General features: G+C 40.9%; 1 protein-coding gene across 1 annotated transcript in view; it reads right to left on the bottom strand.

The window, feature by feature from the left end:
- Window positions 1-12,386: 12,386 nt before the first annotated feature.
- Window positions 12,387-20,407, bottom strand: part of LOC122814160 (52 kDa repressor of the inhibitor of the protein kinase-like) — a 34,775-nt gene continuing 26,754 nt past the window's right edge. Inside the window, exon 3 of the mRNA XM_044086773.1 lies at window positions 12,387-15,207. Within this exon, the coding sequence (XP_043942708.1) occupies window positions 12,387-14,903 (2,517 nt within the window). The 5' untranslated portion in view covers window positions 14,904-15,207. The remainder of the gene's footprint in view (window positions 15,208-20,407) is intronic.

The raw sequence follows: 20,407 nt of genomic DNA, 5'->3' as shown, positions 1-20,407 counted from the left end.
GGACTCATCACACTTCAATACAAAAGGGATAAGGTTGGGACACAAGGTACAGGGTTTGATTCTCGCCTCTGGTTATTGGCTAGGCTTGTAATAACTTGCAGATTGCTAGCCTAGTATTTACTTATGAACAGAAGGGTTGTAGATTAACAAACTTACTATCATTAAAAACAAAACTTTTAATGCTGACCACTCAAGATGTGACCAAGTCTTTAGTGGCAACACTAGGCTACATCAACAGTCTTGTCAGTGTCAGCACTCCGAGAAAACATTTTTACAATCTGTATAAAAAATCATATACAGATCAGTATAGCATACACGTTTTGCCATTCACATGCATTTCTAATGTTTGTTGGAGCAAAAGGAAATATTTCAAATGTTACAACAGTCACTGAAAACCTATGCCTGCATTTACTGTTAGTAATATTTAAATCTTTAAGAGAGATGCTAATCTCAACCGTTCTAAAAGTATTAAGGAAAAGGTCACTGAACAACAACAGATGTAAAAAAAACAAATGATCACGAGTGAGAAAAGTGTTGCCCCATCATTGGGTTACTAGTCATTTTGCAGGTAATTCAACAGGAGTTCATCTGGACTATCCACGTCTGTTTCAACTACTACATATCCTGGTTGTGGACATTTCCTGTACTTCATGAGATAAACCACATTCTGAAAGCACAAAAGTAAATCTGTATCTTATACCTGTTTTGGGAAGTAATAATATCAGAAGTACAAATCATCTTATGTTTTGCACATCTGACGACAATACTGTTTTCAAACATTTTGTGCTGTGTTTTATTGTGTTAGCAGCCTGCTTCATAAAAGCAGGTTCTTCAGATTACTTGGCTGTGAATAAGAACTAGTACCAATATTTGCATATCCAAACTGTCCTCATCAAATGGCAGTTAGCACAGAGTTTTAAGGCACTTCGCTGTTAAGAAGTTCTGTAGTCAGGGGTACAGAAATTAGATTCCCTGCAACACCATTTGCCTAATGTATGACTAAGCAACTCACTTCAGACAAAGCTCCTGGATCACCCTAAAAAGAGATATGAATCCGGTGGGCTTTACCTGGTTAACAAATGTATTATGGGGGGGGGGGGCTGGTTAGAGGTCCCTTAATGATTTAGAGTTCTAGCCTAGGATGTTATGTTGTCAATACTACAACAACACCCACTGTACTGACCACTCTATAGCACTGGCAAATTTATGGTACAGTAACCCTAGTCAAGAAAGGCTTCACTCATTTGTGTCACAACTGCATCTCTCCCACAATTACTGAATGGAAGAAATAATACCAGGTAATTAAGTAAACATGTTTGTAACTCTGCGATCAGATTTAGGTGCATATACTTCATACCTGCTAAATTCCTGTAATATATTTATCTATCCATCCTTTGTTGACTGGGCTATTCCCAGTAGGTTAGTGACCTCTTTTCAAGGGAGACCAGAGGTGGTATTTCTACCACTAGGAGAAATTTGGCTAGGGCACTGGGGAACTTCCCCTACTCTTTAAACCTTTTACATCCACCTGAGCTACAACCAAGTCAAGCAGAAAGGACATAGTTTTAACATCTCATCTGAAGGACAACACATTCAGTACTGTCACACCCTCCTTATGCTATAATGCAGTGTCAGGTGTGGGAATAAACCCACAGCCTTCTGCACCAAAGGCAGTGTGGGCTACCTGTTGTGCCACTGACACAATTAGTGTAAATGCACAAAGGGTCCCGCAACCTATGTCGAAACATTAGTAACCAGAAGTTAACACCTGAATAAAAAGTATTCCACAATGTGTTATGGATAGATGGACCATGTTGAACTCAAACTCACAGTGTTTGTGCCATGTGTGCAAATAAACAAGTCAGTGAAGCAGTCTTGAGTGGGCAGTGTCTTAAAAAAAAAAAAAAGTCTGCACACTGGGGGAATCACTGTAGTTACCATAACCCAATTTCATTTTAATGGAAATCACTGCTGTCTTTAGTTAAATCTTTTGTCTGGGACTTCTACAGTAGCACCTGCTTTGTGCAAAAACTTTTTAAGTGGTATCTGCTTTATGGCCACAAGTGTGTGCTTTTACTGCAGTAGAGACAATGGAGTGTGTCTGTGTTTGTCTGTGGTGCTGCCCTTGGAGTTTGGATGTTCATAAGAATAAAGTCACACATCCTGAAAATTTAACGTTAGATCAATTTTCACAAATACATTTTACATATGGTCTAATTACAGAACATTCAACAAACTGATCTGCTTCCTCCCACAAATACTTACAACTGCAATACTAGCCTCATATGGCACACTGTTGCAGAGTGATAACAGTCACAGTGACAAGTCGCACTGTATGTTTAACAAGACAGAATGAAAGACAGTGAAGTGTGCTTTGACTACAGCCGCTACCTTTAATTTTTTTTTTAATTATTTGCAACCCCATAAATTTATTCCATCAAGGTACTGCTGCTTGACAGTAATGGTCTTCCTCTTTTGTCCAGTTTACCGATTCCTTGGAGTGGGTGGAAGGACACCTTGCTTAGACAGGGTAGGAATGATATCAGAGTTGAGGTTTCAGGTCCTTTCTATAATATGTAGATGGATAACCAAGTCACCATAGGGAACAGGTGTTAACACAGCTGCCTCTGTTAGCAAAAATTTGCTCCCTGGATACAACACTGTTCTCAAGGTTCAAGGACCACTGAAATCCTTTATTTGCCATTCAAGCTGCTGATCTGGATTATCTGCCTTTCGTGCTGATCATTTGCTTTTCGTGCTGATCATCTGCCTTTCGTGTTGCTGATCTGGATCATTTGCCTCCCATACTGCTGATCTGGATCATTTGCCTTTCATGCTGCTGATCTGGATTATTTGCCTTTCGTGCTGATCATCTGGATTACCTGCCTTTCGTGCTGCTGATCTGGATTATTTGCCTCTCGTACTGCTGATCTGGATTATTTGCCTCTTGTGCTGCTGATCTGGATTATCTGCCTCTCGTGCTGCTGATCTGGACCATTTGCCTCTCGTGCTGCTGATCTGGACCATTTGCCTTTTGTGCTGCTGATCTGGATTATTTGCCTTTCGTGCTGATCATCTGGATTACCTGCCTTTCGTGCTGCTGATCTGGATTATTTGCCTCTCGTGCTGCTGATCTGGATTATTTGCCTCTCGTGCTGCTGATCTGGACCATTTGCCGCTCGTGCTGCTGATCTGGACCATTTGCCTTTTGTGCTGCTGATCTGGATTATTTGCCTTTCGTGCTGCTGATCTGGATTATTTGCCTTTCGTGCTGCTGATCTGGATTATTTGCCTCCCGAGCTGCTGATTTGGATTATTTGCCTCTCGTGCTGCTGATCTAGATTATCTGCCTCTTGTGCTGCTGATCTGGACCATTTGCCTTTTGTGCTGCTGATCTGGATTATCTGCCTCTCGTGCTGCTGATCTGGACCATTTGCCTTTTGTGCTGCTGATCTGGATTATTTGCCTCCCGTGCTGCTGATCTGGATTATTTGCCTCTAGTGCTGCTGATCTGGATGATTTGCCTCTCGTACTGCTGATCTGGATTATCTGCCTCCCGTACTGCTGATCTGGATTATCTGCCTCTCGTGCTGCTGATCTGGACCATTTGCCTTTTGTGCTGCTGATCTGGATTATCTGCCTTTCATGCTGCTGATCTGGATTATTAGCCTCTCGTACTGCTGATCTGGATTATTTGCCTCTCACACTGCTGATCTGGATTATTTGCCTCGCGTACAGCTGATCTGGATCATTTGCCTCTCGTACTGCTGATCTGGATTATTTGCCTCCCGTACTGCTGATCTGGATTATCTGCCTTTCGTGCTGCTGATCTGGATTATTTGCCTCTCGTGCTGCTGATCTGGATCATTTGCCTCTCGTACTGCTGATCTGGATTATTTGCCTCTCGTGCTGCTGATCTGGAGCATTTGCCTTTCGTGCTGCTGAACTGGATCATTTGCCTTTCGTGCTGTTGATCTGGCTGCGTTTCAAAGACACTGCTGTCACTCTTGCTGCAGCAACATGTCTGTCTATGCACAACAAGGATGGGATAGTCAATATGAAATATAGTTTTAACAGCTACACAGTTTTGTACTGTATCCACTTAGAAGTAAAAGCAGCTGGTTTCTAAAAACTGTGAAGCTCTTTATCTGTGAGCCACTCATTTCTTGTGTAATGGAAAAACTCACAGCTTCAGTCTGAAGTAGTGCGCATATTTTCTAAAACGGGTGGTTCCAAGATGAGAAGCTACTTTAGAGGGCCAATTAATTTGGCAAGGCTCCATTTAGGAGCTGGATTTCAGCAGTCAAGTACAAAAACAAGAGTACTTCTGATATATTCTGTAGCTCTTCATTTTTTGCAGAAGACAGCATCTAGCTTATTAAGCATTCTTTCAGGGAAACACAGACTCCTCCAAAGAAAAATCATATTTATCACGTGTTCATCCACTATTCATCTGAAAAGGTGCTCTGTATAAACTGTAGGTATTTTTCAAAGGGCTTTTCACACGTATGAATACTTGGGAAAAATATTTCATCTCTTGCACTTAGTTAAGGTTATGCGGCAATCACTCTGTGCTTATTTATTCAGGATGCTGTGAAACAGGAATACCACCGACTTTCATTATACAGTCTGTCGTGTTACATGACACAAAGACTTTTTTGTTTTTTTACACTGTTGATGACACACTGACTTCTTTACATTGTCTGTGTAGTGTAACAAGGTACCACTGGAGTGTCTATGAATAGTGTATCACTTTACAAAAGCATATCAGGCAAAAATATGGCACTACTGTTTCTCTTGTGGTACTTGTGGGAGAAAACAGATATAACTTTTACAATTTATCCCAACATGTTATTTAAAAATAAAAAACTGCATCTTAAGCACAATGTCCACTTCTGAGGGTGTACTTCCTCACTAGTGTGTGACCTCTCTACTTAATATGACCCGCAGTTTCTTCCCCTCTGTGGAATTGATATCCATGTCTCTTCTTCAGTGCACATCATGTTGGGGCATGAAAGGAATCTCATCTTACTTTCCTTCATAATTTCTCCCTCTTGCACCATGTGCATATCTGAAAGTTTTCGGCTGCAAAGCAAAGTACTCGTTTCTTACTATATATAAACACAGAGGTCATAAAGCTGTTTAGGTAAAAAAAAGAAATCACAGCTCTGGAGTACTATCACACAAAGATACACGCCTTCCCTTTCCTGAGGTCATAAATTTACTGAACCCTAGTCTGAAGGTGAACACATCTGATAACCACTAACCGCAATGTTACCAAATAAACTTCGCAAGGCAGGAAACGTGATGCTCTGGTAGACTCAGGGAAGGAAAGAGGAAGGACGACAGGAGGTGAACCACACAAATTATCCACTTTTAAAAAAGTCTAGGTTATCTCAGTTATTTATTTACACTTTTGCAGGAAACTTTCACAAGATGGTGTAACACATACGTAGGTGACAAGTCAATGTGAAAGACATCAGCATTAAACCAAGGACTTTCAAACTTAGTTACAGTTGTTTGCTGATTTTGTTACTTTATAACTTTTGAATTGACAATGGAACCTTTTCCATTTGACTCCCACCAGAGTAGCTCAGTGAGAACACCAATCTCATGTCATTGTTATGCTACATACAATTATGTGTGTTCACACAGCATTCAAGGAAGTCATGGAGAAATGGCTCACATTTTAAGAACAAAGTAAGAAATGTTTTTTGGTGCAATCTGCACATTCAGAAAGATGAACCCCTACTGCAGCAGCACGGCAAACATTACAGACATTCCACAGGCAAGTGGGATCCACTGCACATGATCTTTAAAACCACATGTGCTCTACACTGCAATTCATCTCCAGGTACACTTTAAATTCTGACACTGCAATTCATTTTGTTAAAAAACAACATACACTGTATTTCTGCAATGTTTTAGGTTCACTTGGGTGCTCCATCTTACCATACAGGCACCTGTACAATGTAACGAGTGGTTTACAGCCCAAAACCTTTCTGGGTAATAAACAAGTTACTTATTTAGAATAACAGTTAGCCAGTTACATACATTATAGCTTCAGTACTACATCAAATGTTAAAAAGCAAAGTATTCCACCAGGAAAACATGGTGACACTAAACCTTTCCACCATGTAAAAGTCTTCTACTGCTGCAAACAGCTTGGAAACAAAGTAGCCTATACTCATTCATGTAGTAAGGTTACTACGGGATTAGTCTGCTGCGATGAAAAAGAAGAATGTCACAACTCAGGACAGTTAACAAAACTTTTAAAAAACAAGTAAAACACAGAAAGAATGTGCTTTTTCACATAAAACATTGTACAATTAAATAATGGACCTAGTAACTGTGTTATTCCCAACTCTAAGTTCTTTTAAATGAAATGAAAGGCGGTATGTTTCCCCAGCATACAATGAGCAGGGCAACGGCTACCACAAAGACTTACAATACAAGGCTAAACAGCAAGGTAACCGCCTCAGAAGCACTGATCAAGCCCTGCCTTATGGAATTTTAGTAAAGAAATGAAAATTACAAAACATGTTCAGATGTTGTTGCAGAACAGACTGCAATACATTTTCTCAAAGCCTCTCAGGTTCACAGTCTTCGGCTCAGCACTGATGGCACTACCTGGGAGGCACCAATTAAATAGCCCTGCCTAATGGAATTTCACCAAACAGATGTAAGTTACAACACACCTTCAGCTTCAACTTCTGGGGATAAGGAATGGAGCTCTGTCAGTTTTCCCAACATATACTGCACTATAGCAACAGCTCAGGCTTAAAATCTATTGCCAAGCTGTTTCATTCAAAAATATTAACTAAATCAGCCATGCCCTAGTGAATGTCAAACAAGTTTAAGTTAGAGAAACCACCTTCATAAAATACAGGCTAAACTACTGTAACAAGTTGAGAGAGCACGTGGTACAATCAAGTCACAGCGGACTAATCCCATAGTAACCTTAGTACATGAATTAGTACACTGTACTCAGACATAGCTTTCAGGCTTACAATGCAAGGCTCAACAGTGACGTCATTCCCGGAAAACACTGGTTAAACAGGCTTGCTTCAGAAATGTCTTCACAGACTTCCAAATTATAAAAATACCTTCAGAGATTAACAGAATGTAGTAACTTTTCACAAAACACAGCATACCAAGTAAAGACTGCCTCTCAGACTTACAATCTAATGCTAAACCATTCTGTGCAGAAGTACCAGTTAAATAGCCAATGTAAGGCAGCACAACAATTTCAAAGGCACCCCCCCCACACACACACACACATTATTAGTTTTTATTGATGATATGGACACAGTACAAACATCTATCAACTTTAAGTACCTGCTGCCCATCCAGTAATAATACTTGCCATGAGGTATATTCTACTTCAAGTGTTACTCTTCTGGACAATGGCATTATGGGTCAGATTCCAAAGGACTTGCTCTCAGAGTGACTGGCTTGTGAGGCTTATCCATAAACGAGCTTGCACTGGGGGGCCCGATTCCTAAACACCTGCTCTCAGTGTAACTGTTCACTTACACTGAGAGCAAGTCTTTTGGAATCAGGCCCTATAATGCACATTCAGAAATGTATATGACAAAAAGTATGGATATGCACACAGAACAATTAATTGTACTAGTCAAAAAGGAAATCTCCTGCTTAGGTAAGTACATCTGTTTCTGAGACAAAAGTAGGGCTGCCACAAATAAAGGAAACCTTTCTTGCCCACTCAGTACCATGAAGTGTTGAGTACAGTAAACAAGAGCAAAATACATCTGCCAAGAAAAATTCTGCTTTCTTATAAGTAGGAGCCACATAGGAACATGTTAAAATCACCCTAAATTTACTCAAGATAAATGACCAATATGCACAAAATAATCTAACTCAAATATATCATCCTGCCATCTTTACTTCTTAAACCCTACATCTACCTGTAAATCAGATGTCCAAAGACACACCCGGGGTGTGTGTGTGTGTGTTGGGGGATGGAGAAGATGTGGCCCAAAACCAACAAAGACAATCCACATCGCTGTTGACTCATGTAACAGTGCCTCACTGGCCTTGCAGTAATATGGCCAGACTACTTCCTTTTGTATACACCATTAGCATTAATACCTGGCATCAATTTATGTTTACCTTTCCAGTCACTGAGAATTGCTTTAAAGGTTTTTCACAGAGGTACTCTGCATGATGTGAACAGTCAATAACCTCTAAATGTGGGGGAGTCATTAGGTAAGAAACCTGTCATAAAATAGCCAATATGGCTGCTCTTGTGGTGGAGGTTTATGTTCTTGGAGAAGGCAGTAGTAATGTGGTTGGCCTATAATGTTGAAGTATGTCAAATTACTTTTATAGCACAAAATGTTAGACAAAGACTGGCTCTCAATGGTCTGTAAGAAACTCAGACCAGGAACAAAGCTTTTTGTCTGTCACAGTAACTTACATATTTTTCTTATCGGGAAATCTCTGGGGCCTATCAAGTTGTACAAGGTGCTTAAAAGAGGTACATTCCAAGCAGCAAACTGCATTTGATGATGGTGGAGTAACTGGGGACAAGGACACCTTGGCTTTACAAGAAATGCCATGACAGACTGCCATTCAGACACTGTTCAAAGACATTTATAAATACACACTGAGAAAAATGAAAAAAGAAAAATTGTGGATGAAATCAATCCACATATTTTGACATGTTTCCTGATGACAAGAAAGTGGACATAGGTATTACAGGATTAGTACATACAACATGTCCACTGCTACCAATCGTACATGGAAACACTGAGCAGTCTCCATCTACACAGCTAGCAGTAGATCTATAAGTTACACAGAGTTCAAACAAATGAAAGTCCTGCATCTTCGGTAGAGCAGTATGAAGAGTCCAGAAATGATAACCTTCTCAGAAACTTAAAGACATAGACTACAACAATGGCACTTAGATTTATTACCACAAACAAGTGGTTAACAACTTACAATTTTAAATTGTGAAGCCAGTCAATACTATGAGGTCTTACAACTTGACAGTGCTGAGATAAGTGTTGGTTACTCTAAAGTACCAGCTATAATAAATACATAAACATCCTGATACTAAATACAACTCCTGTTAAATAATTACATTTTGTTATTCAGTGATAAACGGGTACATAACATTGTCTAAAGCCCAAACATACAAATTAGCTAAATAACCCTGCCACCACAAAAAAAAAACAAAAAAAAAAAAACAAAACACAGCTATCCCTACAGAAAATGATGCTACTCTAAACCAGCAAAACTCCTGGTGCACCTGTCAAAGGACAGATGAAGCATTTCTTAATTTAGAAGAGATGCAAGGAGCCAAAAATCTACCAAATGAAGTAAAATAACTTGGATTTACATACATCATATCACATATACAGCATAAAAAAATCAAAATTCAACTGAACAATTAATATTCAGGTTACCCTGCAGATAAGGGTGTATGACAGTAAATTCCTGCAAAAACTTCCATAAAAGTCAGTACTTTATAAAATAACTCCATAATTTTAAAGAGATCTCCTCTCTGTCCAGTTTTTGACTACACATAGTTTAACCCAGATCAATACTATACAAACTAGATAAATATTTTCTACTCAGCAAAAGTATACTGAGCAGACCACTGTAAAATTAAGAATCCTCTATTTCTAGACTTGAGTACGTCTTAAAATGATTAGGTAAATGACAGCCAAATTAGTTAAGATCAGTTTGCATGACCAAAAGATGTAAAATGTCTGCAACAGAATGATCCCCACTCAACTTTCAATTTAGGGGACTATTTTATGCATTACTTCCAATTTGTGGGAGTCCAGTAAGCATTGTAGAAGATCACACACTGCTGCATAAATTTATCGAATGGGGAATTCTTATAAAATTTATTTCATACTTTCTCCCAGTCTGGGAACATATTTGTCATTTTCAAGAACAATCAACTGTTGGATTGTGTAGGTAAAGGTAGGGCAGACAGTTCAAAACTGAATTATAAACAAGTGTTTAAAACTGAATTATAAACAAGTGTTTAAAATGCTTCTTTTTTGAGGTAAGTCAACCATGAGGAAATGAGGTTTAACTTATTATCAACTTCAAACAGTGGGAAAAAAATTAGAACTGCAGTTCTTTCTAAACTGAGCAGTAGAGTTGCTTAGGCTTTAAGGTTCCATAATATCAGTATTTGTATTACTGAAATTACAGCATTATTTTTTTGTAAAACTTTATACACACAAGTCTTTTAACAATGGAAGTGTCCAGGACTTTGAGCAGTTCAGTGTGAGAATTATCTGACAGGGGCTGCAGTATCAAAAACTCTAAATAACCCAATAAGTATTAAAATTGTGATGGATGATAAAACTTAGCTAAAATGTAGGATATGGTCTACAACCACAAAACATTTCACATAGACCCCTAATTTCTTAAGACAGTCTTCTGACAGAATCCAGAGTGAGTGTTACAAGAGCCAGTAGTAGAATATTCAGGGACATTGCGAAGTTTCACTAATCTCAAAACCACACAGAAAAATAACAAACCAAGTGTATGAAGTATACCCTTTAGCTTTGGATGAAACATATTTCCAAAGGTAACCCAGGGTAACAATTGTTCTCTAAAAGCTAGCTTTTAAACAGTTTTGTTAAAGGCCTTAAATATTTCATTCAGAAATGTATTACATTTTAGGAAGGTGTCTATTTTCAAGATGGATATCCATTATTTTAAGCAAGTATCTTACCCCACTGGCAGTACTAGTTTCCATAACATGACATTTTAACCTAGCCATTTGTAAATTTCAGGAAACAAAGCTACAATTCATAAGATTGAATAAACTACAACTTCTGGTTTTCTGTTGGCTGAAACTGCTCTTTCAGAAACTTTTTTTTACTTATATTTTCTCTTTAATTTAATCATGTAAAATGACTATGACTCACCTGTTCTGCTGCAAATTCTCTCACGCACATTAACATTGTCTGCTCTATTTAGGGTTTTAGACAGACAAAAACACAGTCCTTCTCACTGGCAAATACGTTTCATGTGTACACGATGAACTGTGCACCTCTTTTCTCTCCCATCCTACTTAAGGTTGTTAGCCAGTGGATGACTTTTCCCCCATTTCCTATGCACAAGAGGGTTTTAAAACACAGGTAGTTTTAAAAAAGGTATCTAGATCACATCTGAATTCCAGCAATGATGCTCAGATAGTCACTTTAAAAATCTCATGATATTTTATTATTTTTCCATGCTACACTTAAAACCTTTATAAAAGGCGTGTAATAATCTTTTAGTGGCAATAACCTCTCTGTGGTACTTGACACTATGGACTGTGGCATCCTTCAGAAATGTGTGCACTGCACATATACTGTGGACTGCCCTCACATTTACTGTTGTTAGAGTCACCTTCTAACTCTCAATGTGATCACACAGACTATTCCCTCCCAGAGTTATCTGCAGTGCACAGCTCCATGCTGGTGGTACCACTTACAATACATAAAGTGGAAGAGGAGTCTGAGGTTCTAAATATGTGCAAACACTATCCTCTTGCTTGATCTCTAGTGTGGCACCTCTAGACATAACACAATACAGTCTTTAGTCAACCTGGATTTACAAAAGTCATTTGGCAATCAATCCAATTTAGACTGAAGCTGTGATCACCTCTCAGTCTAGACTGAAGCTGTGATCACCTCTGCAACTCTTACGTCCCACTCACATTCCCTCGTACCAAAGCCAGACTTTACAAAATGGCACAATGCTAGAAACCATGTCTAAGGTGCAAAATCTTAGGATTATCGATATCAGTCTGAAGGCACCTGTTAAAGTACGTGTTGCCACGTTACTGATCACATGGATCGAACACTAACTGTTCCTGGGTGTTGATTTCCATCCAACTTTTTACTGTGATGCCCTTTACTACCTTAAATGAATCAGAGTACCTTCACTCAATGCAGAATTCTACGGCTAGGCTGATAAATAGAATATACAGACCTGCCATGCCAGACTTGTACAATATAGTCTGCACGGACGTCCGATGGCATCAGGAAGAAATACAAAAACTCTACTCTTCATGAAATGGGTTCTGTTTTCCTAATGTACACATCAGCATCTATTCAACTGATAAAGGGCATTGCTGGTGATTAAACAGGATGTGTCTGGGTACACCAGGACTTCACCACAGCACCACATGCAAGCACCACTCCTATGAGTGGAACTGGAGAAAAAAATGGCATACAACAGTTAGGCAGCTGAATGGATGCAAATGCTAGACATAGTCCAAACCAGGCCCAAGTTGCAACTCACCCATCCATGTATACCTCTAATTGTAGCAGCTAGCCACAAGCAGTTCAAGTGCTTTCTTTGAGGCTTTTCAACTCAGTTGCAAGCAGTTTTGAAATTCTAAAGATTTAATCCATATGAACATCAGAAAATCGTCTGTCCTTGCAAGGATCAAAGTCTCGAAGCACCTGATCAACACTCAGAGGAATGTCCTGATGTATGTGCAGTACAGCAAGTGCACAGAGACGCTGGTCGCCCATGCCAATCCTCAGCCAGTACTTCATTCTCCGCAGGGCACTAAATGAACGTTCCACACTGGAAATGCTTACTGGCATGGTTGCCAGCACAGAGAGGATGGCATGAACGCAAGGGTAGAGATGCTTATTCACGTTCTGCAGTGTTGCGACAATGGAGTTTGGCTGAGACTGTAATGGCGCAGTACCCCATTTTGTCCTCCAGCGCAACAGCTCTATCTTTAGTTCATCAAGACTGCTCAAGTCATTTTTAAAAGCAGAAAACAAAGCTAACTCATGTTCTTCCTTCAGAAGTGGTAGCTTTGTAGGGATGACATATTGACCAATAAAGCGCTCCCGACAGTTGATAAGTTGATCCTGCAATTCGCTTACCACATGGTCCAAAAAAGGAACAAGAACGTTTAGCCTGTAGTAGTCTTGCTGTGTTGCTGTTGAAACATCTTTCTGATTTTGTAAACTACAAATGCATTCGACAGTTAAAACACTACCCGCCATTGCCAGTATCTTTGGATACAGCTCTGCAAAAACAGTTTCTGATTGTTCTCTCATGTCCCTCAGAATTTGCACTATATTGCATGCCTCTTCAACAGCCTGCATAAGATCAATATCTACCCGCTGAAGGTAGAGGTGAAGTGGTTTGGTCCGTGCCAGCACATGCTCCACGCAAACCAGTGCTACAATAAAAGTGAATTCCTTGATGGCGCATAGCAAAGCACAACAATCACTGTCAAACTGTCCAATCTTTTCTAAGGATCTTGCTATTAATGCATACTGATCAATGAAACGTGCCAGAGAGTCAGTCTGATTCCTCCACTGGATATCTGCTGCTGGAAAGGTGGTCATATGAGTTGGCTCTTCATCAAAATCTGAGGCAAGAGCACCTAGTCCTTTTACCTCTACTGCAAACAAACTAGTGCGCTTAGTAAAGTGTTTCAGCTTTACAGCAATTTTTTTTGTAAAGTCAAACATATTGCGCACTGCCTGTAAGGAACATGACTGCAGAACTGCTGTGTTAAGCCCGTGCGCCTTACAAGCTGTATAAACTGCATCAGGTACAGTGGTCTGGATATGAGCTTGAGCTCCACTGAATTTGTCACTCATGTTTGCACTTCTGTTATAGCCTTGGCCCCTCATGCACTGTGCATCGACTCCCCATGCTACCAGTCGCCTGAGGAACAGCTCACCAAGACCTCTGCCTGTACAGACAATAGCTTCAACAAACTCCACAAAATCCTCCCTGATTTCTACAGCACCAGTCACATCATCTTGGTGTACATAACGAACAGCCAAGGCTATCTGCTCTTTTGTGGACGTATCTATTCCATCGGCAAGGAGGCAGAACCACCTGGCTGCTCTTACATTGCGAAGTATGTGCCTCTGTATCTGCAGGGCCATAAGACCAAGTAATTCATTTTGAATTTGAGGAGAGGTATACATGGCATTTCGAGCAACAGACTGAAAGCAGTCACGGAGCTCAGCATCATGCTTTAAGCACAAATTTAGGAGCCCTTTCACGTGGCCATCATCATTTGTTTTTCCACGCAAAGGAATATTACTCCTTGCACAATATTCGAGTATGTCTATAACACAGCGCAGAATATATAAACTCTTATATGATGTTTTTGTCTTTTGTGTGACAAACACTTGACTTACAGTTTGTTTTCCTGAGCATTCAGAAAGGAATGCATCTGCTCTGACAGAAGCATTACCATGATTTTTTGACCTGCTGTGGCGCTCTAAAATTTTCTTTCCATTGGACCAATCCCTCATAGGGCTAGATACCAATATGCAGTCTGTATTACTAGTGAATACAAAGCAGGGTCCACAGAACACACCATCCAGCTTCTTTGAATACCGTGCAAACGGATATTCATCCAACAGGCGGGCATTGAAACGCCTTGAACGTTGACTGGCACCCTCTGGACCCATAAGCCGGGTAGGAAATCTAAATCCTGCTGGAGGCCTCCATTGACAACTGAGGATTTCTTTCCTCTGTGCATCAGTCAGATGCGACCTATTGTAAACACATATGTCTTCAACAAGGGGCGGACGGTCTGACTGTGCACAACTGGTGCTTGGCATAGGTTTGTCCACTAAGGAAGCACCAGTACCAGCATTGGTAACCCTACTTAGGTCCACTGAGACGCTTTTGGAGCTTGAGAACTGCTGAACTCTTGGTGCACGCATGTCCAAGGCAGTCCCAGCACCACTTTTAGGGTCTGCTATGGAAACACCAGTACTTTGGTCAACAGAGGTTCCAATCCCTCTAGCTGTGCTAGGGGAACTCTCAGTATCTGACTGCATCACAGGAGTCACAGGATCATCACTTTGGTTCAGCAAAGGGGATCCAGTAATAGGATCCATGGATGCCCCAGAAGAGGTTGTGTCCATCGACACACACTCAATACTTGGGTCCACTGCAGCTCCAGTGCGAAGTTTCAGTTCATCCGTATTGCTGATTTTCACAGGAACAGATGGTGGACATGTACTCACAGACCTGCAAAGAAAGAAAAATGAGTTCAGTACTGCACTTTGTAAAATACTGCTGTACTGCAAACTTATAACACAGAGTCTTACCGATTAAGGAATGTATACATTGCCTTAGACATGTGTGCCACTCCTACTCGAGCACTTTTCATTTTTCTGCGTTGTGCACCACAAAGCTTCTTTCCAGATTCCATTTCTGCAACAGATCCTGTAAAAAGAAGAAAAAGTTACAACTTTAGATTTCTTTTATTGTAGAAATACAAAGCAGCATGACGCTAATCAATCCCCTTTCTTCCTAAGGTCTTCTAAATCAGGAAACCACTTGCTTCCAGCAACCTCTTCGCCAAAATCATCTGCTGATGACACACTTCCTAAGGTCTGCAACATCTGACAAATGTTCTGAATTACAAAAAATTATAAAATATGAAAACTGTTAAGATAAGACTGTGGGATACAGATTGGTTTTAGTTGTTGTTGTTGTGTCTTTCGGCTTTTCCCGGTTAGGGGTCGCCACTCCGCTAATGATTGGTAGTTGATTTTTACGTGCCAAGTTACCAGGCCTGACGCCCATTCACACATGTCTCCACGCAGAAGACGCTCTAGCTGAGAATCGAACCAGACAGCGTCTGACTGTGAGGCGACAACGCTACAGCAGCACCACCACCATGACTTCTACGACAGATACTAAATAGAAGTGGGACCGCACTAGTGACAGGTCTTTTTTGGTGGCTGTGGCTTCCACTCTCCTAACTTCCTGTGTCCTATCTGTGAGCTAGCTTGCAACACAATGGGCGACGAGAGCTTTATTCCTAACTTAGTAAGTTTTTCAACAAAGTCTGAGTGGGGTATTGTATCAAAAGCTTTGGCCATATCAAAGTAGGCAGTGTGTACAGTCTTCCCTTCATCCATTGCTTTGGTGACTTCTAGGGCCCTGTTTCCAGTTTGTTTCTTTACTTTTTCAAAAAGTCACCAAGTTGAGTAGTCATGACCTGCTTTTGATGAAACCTATCTGGGATGGGTCAAGTGTATGTGTGTTAACTATTTCTTTACTAATTAGTTCTATAACAAGTCTTTCCATTGCTTTACTTATGATGCTGCTCGGACTTGTGTATAAGAAGCTACCCAAGTCGATGGAGGACTCTTCCTTGTGCATGGGGTATATTTACACAATGAAATACAGGAGTATTGCTTTTTTGCCAGCTTAATTACATATGTTACAGATAAAGCTCTGAAAGGAGCAAATCATGATTACAAACAGAGCAGTACTGTAGCTGAAGAGGAGAACTGCATAGATATTTAAAGTTATTAGATGTTTAGTAGAATGACCCATTTCTTTGCAAAACCACTGGCTCTACAAACACCTGCATTAGGGATGTAAATCTACACCAAGTGAGACTTGACGGACAGATAGGTTCCTAATTCAATGTATTCACAGCCACCAAACCAGGACCGAAACACTAAAGGTGGAGGAGTGTCCATATTCACACCACCAGGCCAGTTGCCCAACACAATGCATCTGAAATTTTTCAGGTGCAACTAACACAAGGTAAGACTGCAATCCAAATTGTAACTGGCTACAGATCCCCTACAATGCCCCAAGATTCTCACTACCTTTCTAAACATACTGGAAAATATTAAGATACAACCAAACACCCTAATACTGGGTGATTTCAACTACCCTGCCATTAACTGGGAAAACTGCTCGTGTACCAAAACTTTTGCCCAACGTTTCTTGGAATTCATAAATTCCAACGCCCTGGATCAACTAATCCATAGTCCCACCAGGAGATCCAATATCTTAGACCTGGTCATTACCAACATGGGAAATCGATGCTCCAGACCTATGGTCACCCCCTCGTTGATCAGGTCTGACCATAAGCTAATCACCCTTAACATCCACATCCCACCCCCCAGTAAGGAAACCTCCATAAAAAACTTCTCCAAAAGCCAACTTCATGCTACTAAAGTCAGAAGTGACAAACTTCATTACACCCATGTAGACGGGAGCTGAAAGTTCGACTGCTGAATCCTACACTAAGGAACTGTACGAGCACATCCACTCATGCATGAATCGTGCCATCCTAAATAGAACCAAGATGCTCTCCTCCAAAAAAAAGGAAGCCAATCTGGTGATCACCTGCCATAAACAAACTTTACAACAAAAGGAAGAAAATGTTGCAGAAGAGAGGAAAATCCCAGGATGCAAAAAACTCCCTTACCAGCCTCAGTAAGAAGCTGTGATCCCTCATAAAATCCTCCAAAGTTAGCTACGAAAATAAAATTGCCAAAGATTCCAAAGACAACCACAAGGCATTCTATAACTATGTCAAGAATCTAAATGGCAATGCTCAGATCTACTCTGAGCTACAACAGAATGGCATTAAATATACTGATCCCAAGGATATTGCCAATATCCTGGCAGATCAATTCAGTGTCAAATTCACCACCTCTCACCCCCTAAACAGCCCATCTCAATACTGGAAGATTGCCAAATTCCGGTAATAATGGCCACACATGTAAAAAACGCACACTCCAAAGCTAAGAATACAGCATCCATGGGACCAGATGACATCCCGGGCTGTGTACTACATGAACTACAAAATGAACTGGCACCACACCTAAGTGTAATGTTTAATCACAGCCTCACCTCAGGCTTCGTGCCCACTGAGTGGCGCACAGCTACAGTTATTCCACTCCACAAGGGGGGATCCACCTTGGGTCCCAGGAACTACCGCCCCATCAGTCTGACGAGCCTGATCTGCAAGGCCATGGAACGTATTATCATGGAACTTATAAACAAAGACATTGGCAACCTTCAAACACTGGACCCCCACCCAGTTTGGGTTCGTGAAGGGCTGATCTTGTCTCCTGAACCTGAATGACTTCTTCGAATCAGTCTCTAGAGCCGTGGACGAGGGTAAGGAGGTCCACACAGCCTATCTGGACCTCGCCAAGGCCTTTGACACCATCCCCCACTCTGGAATCATAGATAGACTTACTAAGCTGGGCATTAATCCCTACGTCACTCGATGGGTTGCAACTGACTTACTGACAGAACACACACTGTAAAAGCAGCTGACTCCAAATTCAGCTCCAGACAAGTGGAGTACCCCAGGGTTCAGTCCTGGGACTGCTCTTGTTTGGCATCTACTTCTCTGAAGTACAGGCCAACACTAAGGGACTCTGGCTAACAAAGTTCGAAGATGACTGCAAACTGGGAGCCATTATTGAATCCCCAAATGATGCGGATACTCTACAAAAGGGCCTTAAAGAAACAGATGCTTTGTGCCAAAGCCATGGGCTCAAGCTCAATGCCAAGAAATGTATAGTTATCCTCTTTGGGAAAACACATGTACCAGTGAATTACCACATAGGTGGCAGTACACTAAACACCGAAAGTGTGATAAGCGACTTTGGGACACAGGTGGACAGTGGTCTCACCTTCGATAACCACATCGCCACAACAGTCAGGAAATCCTTCTAAGTGGCACACCTCATCACTAAGGGCTTTTCATCCAGAAAAAAGGAGGTCATTGTCTCACTGTACTCATCCCTCATTAGACCCATTATAGAATACAACGCCCCGTTTGGTATGTACCTCTCAAGACATCTGCAACAACTGAAAAGGCCACAGAAACACCTTACTAAAAGAATCACAGGCCTAAAGCAGATGCCTTATGCTGACCGCCTTAAAAAACTCCAGCTATACTCGGTCGCATATCGTCTACTCAGAGGCGATCTCTGCTTAACATACAAGGCCATGTCAAACCCAGAGCTGTTGGACATGCTACACTTAAAGAATTCCCAATTCCTCAGAGCCACACGCTCCAGGGATCTAAACTTTTTCATCACAATAAACAAAACATGCTGGAGGGATAGGTTCCTGACCCAGAGACTCCCCAGACTCTGGAATAGACTGCCCATACATGTCAAGCAGAGAGCCTCTTTGGCCCTCTTCAAAAGGAACCTTGACAACTGTATGGGAGAAAGGAAATTCACCCCGGGGATCACGTCAGTCGCCCTGCTAGACAGGGGTCCAGGGAAGTAAATAGTGTGGGAAGAAATAGCCAGGGAATTATTATGGCTACACTTGTATAGGCCCTAGGGCCGATAGCCTAGTACCAACCTATGAATCTACAAGTTACCACTACAGGTCAAACAAAGTAGTACTTTGGCTACATTTAATGCTAGCCTTGACGATCAGATGGGTAGACATAAATTTACACCAGGTTTATCATGTACGGCCCTGTCTGATTTAGGAGGTGAATACAAAGTGTTTAAAGATGACAACACAAACTTCAAGTGTAACTACTTAAAGGTGTATATGGCCAGGCATCTTATGGCCCTTGTGATCATTTGCTTAGTTTTGTATCTGCATTCATTAAATTAAACGATTTAAAACTTTCAAAAGGCCCTTCTGATTCTCCGGTAAACCTTTATAAATTATACAGCCCCTCCCAGCTAAGAGGGCCAAGTTATTTTCATTCACCACAGCTAAAAAAGCTTATTTAACTCTTCAAATATAGTTTCCTTCTCCATTTGCGTTTTGAACTCTACTTGCTTTCTTACACCCACTTTCCTATTAGTGGTTACATAAAACTAGTAGCTATTTTCATAATTTCCATCCTTTTAAATCTTCCATTACTGTCATATAAACATTCAAATGCATCTTCCTCTCCCAAATTTCCCTAACAAAAGGTGTCAGCTCTCAGCTTCCCCTTTGCTATCAAGTCATTCATCTTTTCTTCGTTCTGCTCATATAAATTTTGCTTTTTCTTTGCAAAGATAAAACATTCCTGTTAATAAAACCTCATTATTTGCCAATGGACCATAATTCCTTTCTTCTTCCACTCTCTTTTTATTAATCATTCCTTTCTTTAGTTGTTTAAATACAATTCACTACTCAGTATCTCCCTTACACTCTCATTCCCCTACCTTAATTACACTACAAATGCCCCAAACCTCCAGACGGAACAATTATCCTAAAACCCTAAAAAACATTTAAACCTTTAATTGCATCAATTTTCCAAATCCAGGACAGTGGAGTAGGTGGATAAAACCCTCTCTACAGTGCACACAACCTAGGTTTGATTAGCAGCGTGGGAAGTCTAAGGCAGTGGCAGAGGATGACAGGCATGCCAGTCCTGGGAAGGGAGGAGGAAGGAGGTGCATGCATGTGGCACACAATGAGATTAAATTTCCCCAGAAGAGGCCAGAGAAACAGTAGGAAAGTGCTTTCTGTGGGTGGGCATGGCAGCTTGCAAGTGTCATCTTCTTGCAGAAGTAAGGAGAAGTCAGTGTGGTCCTCCCACAGAGTACTTCCGGGGCACATGCTGAGTACTACCAGGGCACATGCTGGGGCTGGGATAAAGGTAGAACACTTTCAGCAGCAGTACGTCAGGGACCCA

Source organism: Protopterus annectens, chromosome 10.part0, assembly GCF_019279795.1.
Source record: "Protopterus annectens isolate FY-2018-M chromosome 10.part0, PAN1.0, whole genome shotgun sequence".
In the NCBI taxonomy this organism is placed as follows: Eukaryota; Metazoa; Chordata; order Ceratodontiformes; family Protopteridae; genus Protopterus; species Protopterus annectens.
This window is presented reverse-complemented; position numbering and strand designations above follow the sequence as displayed.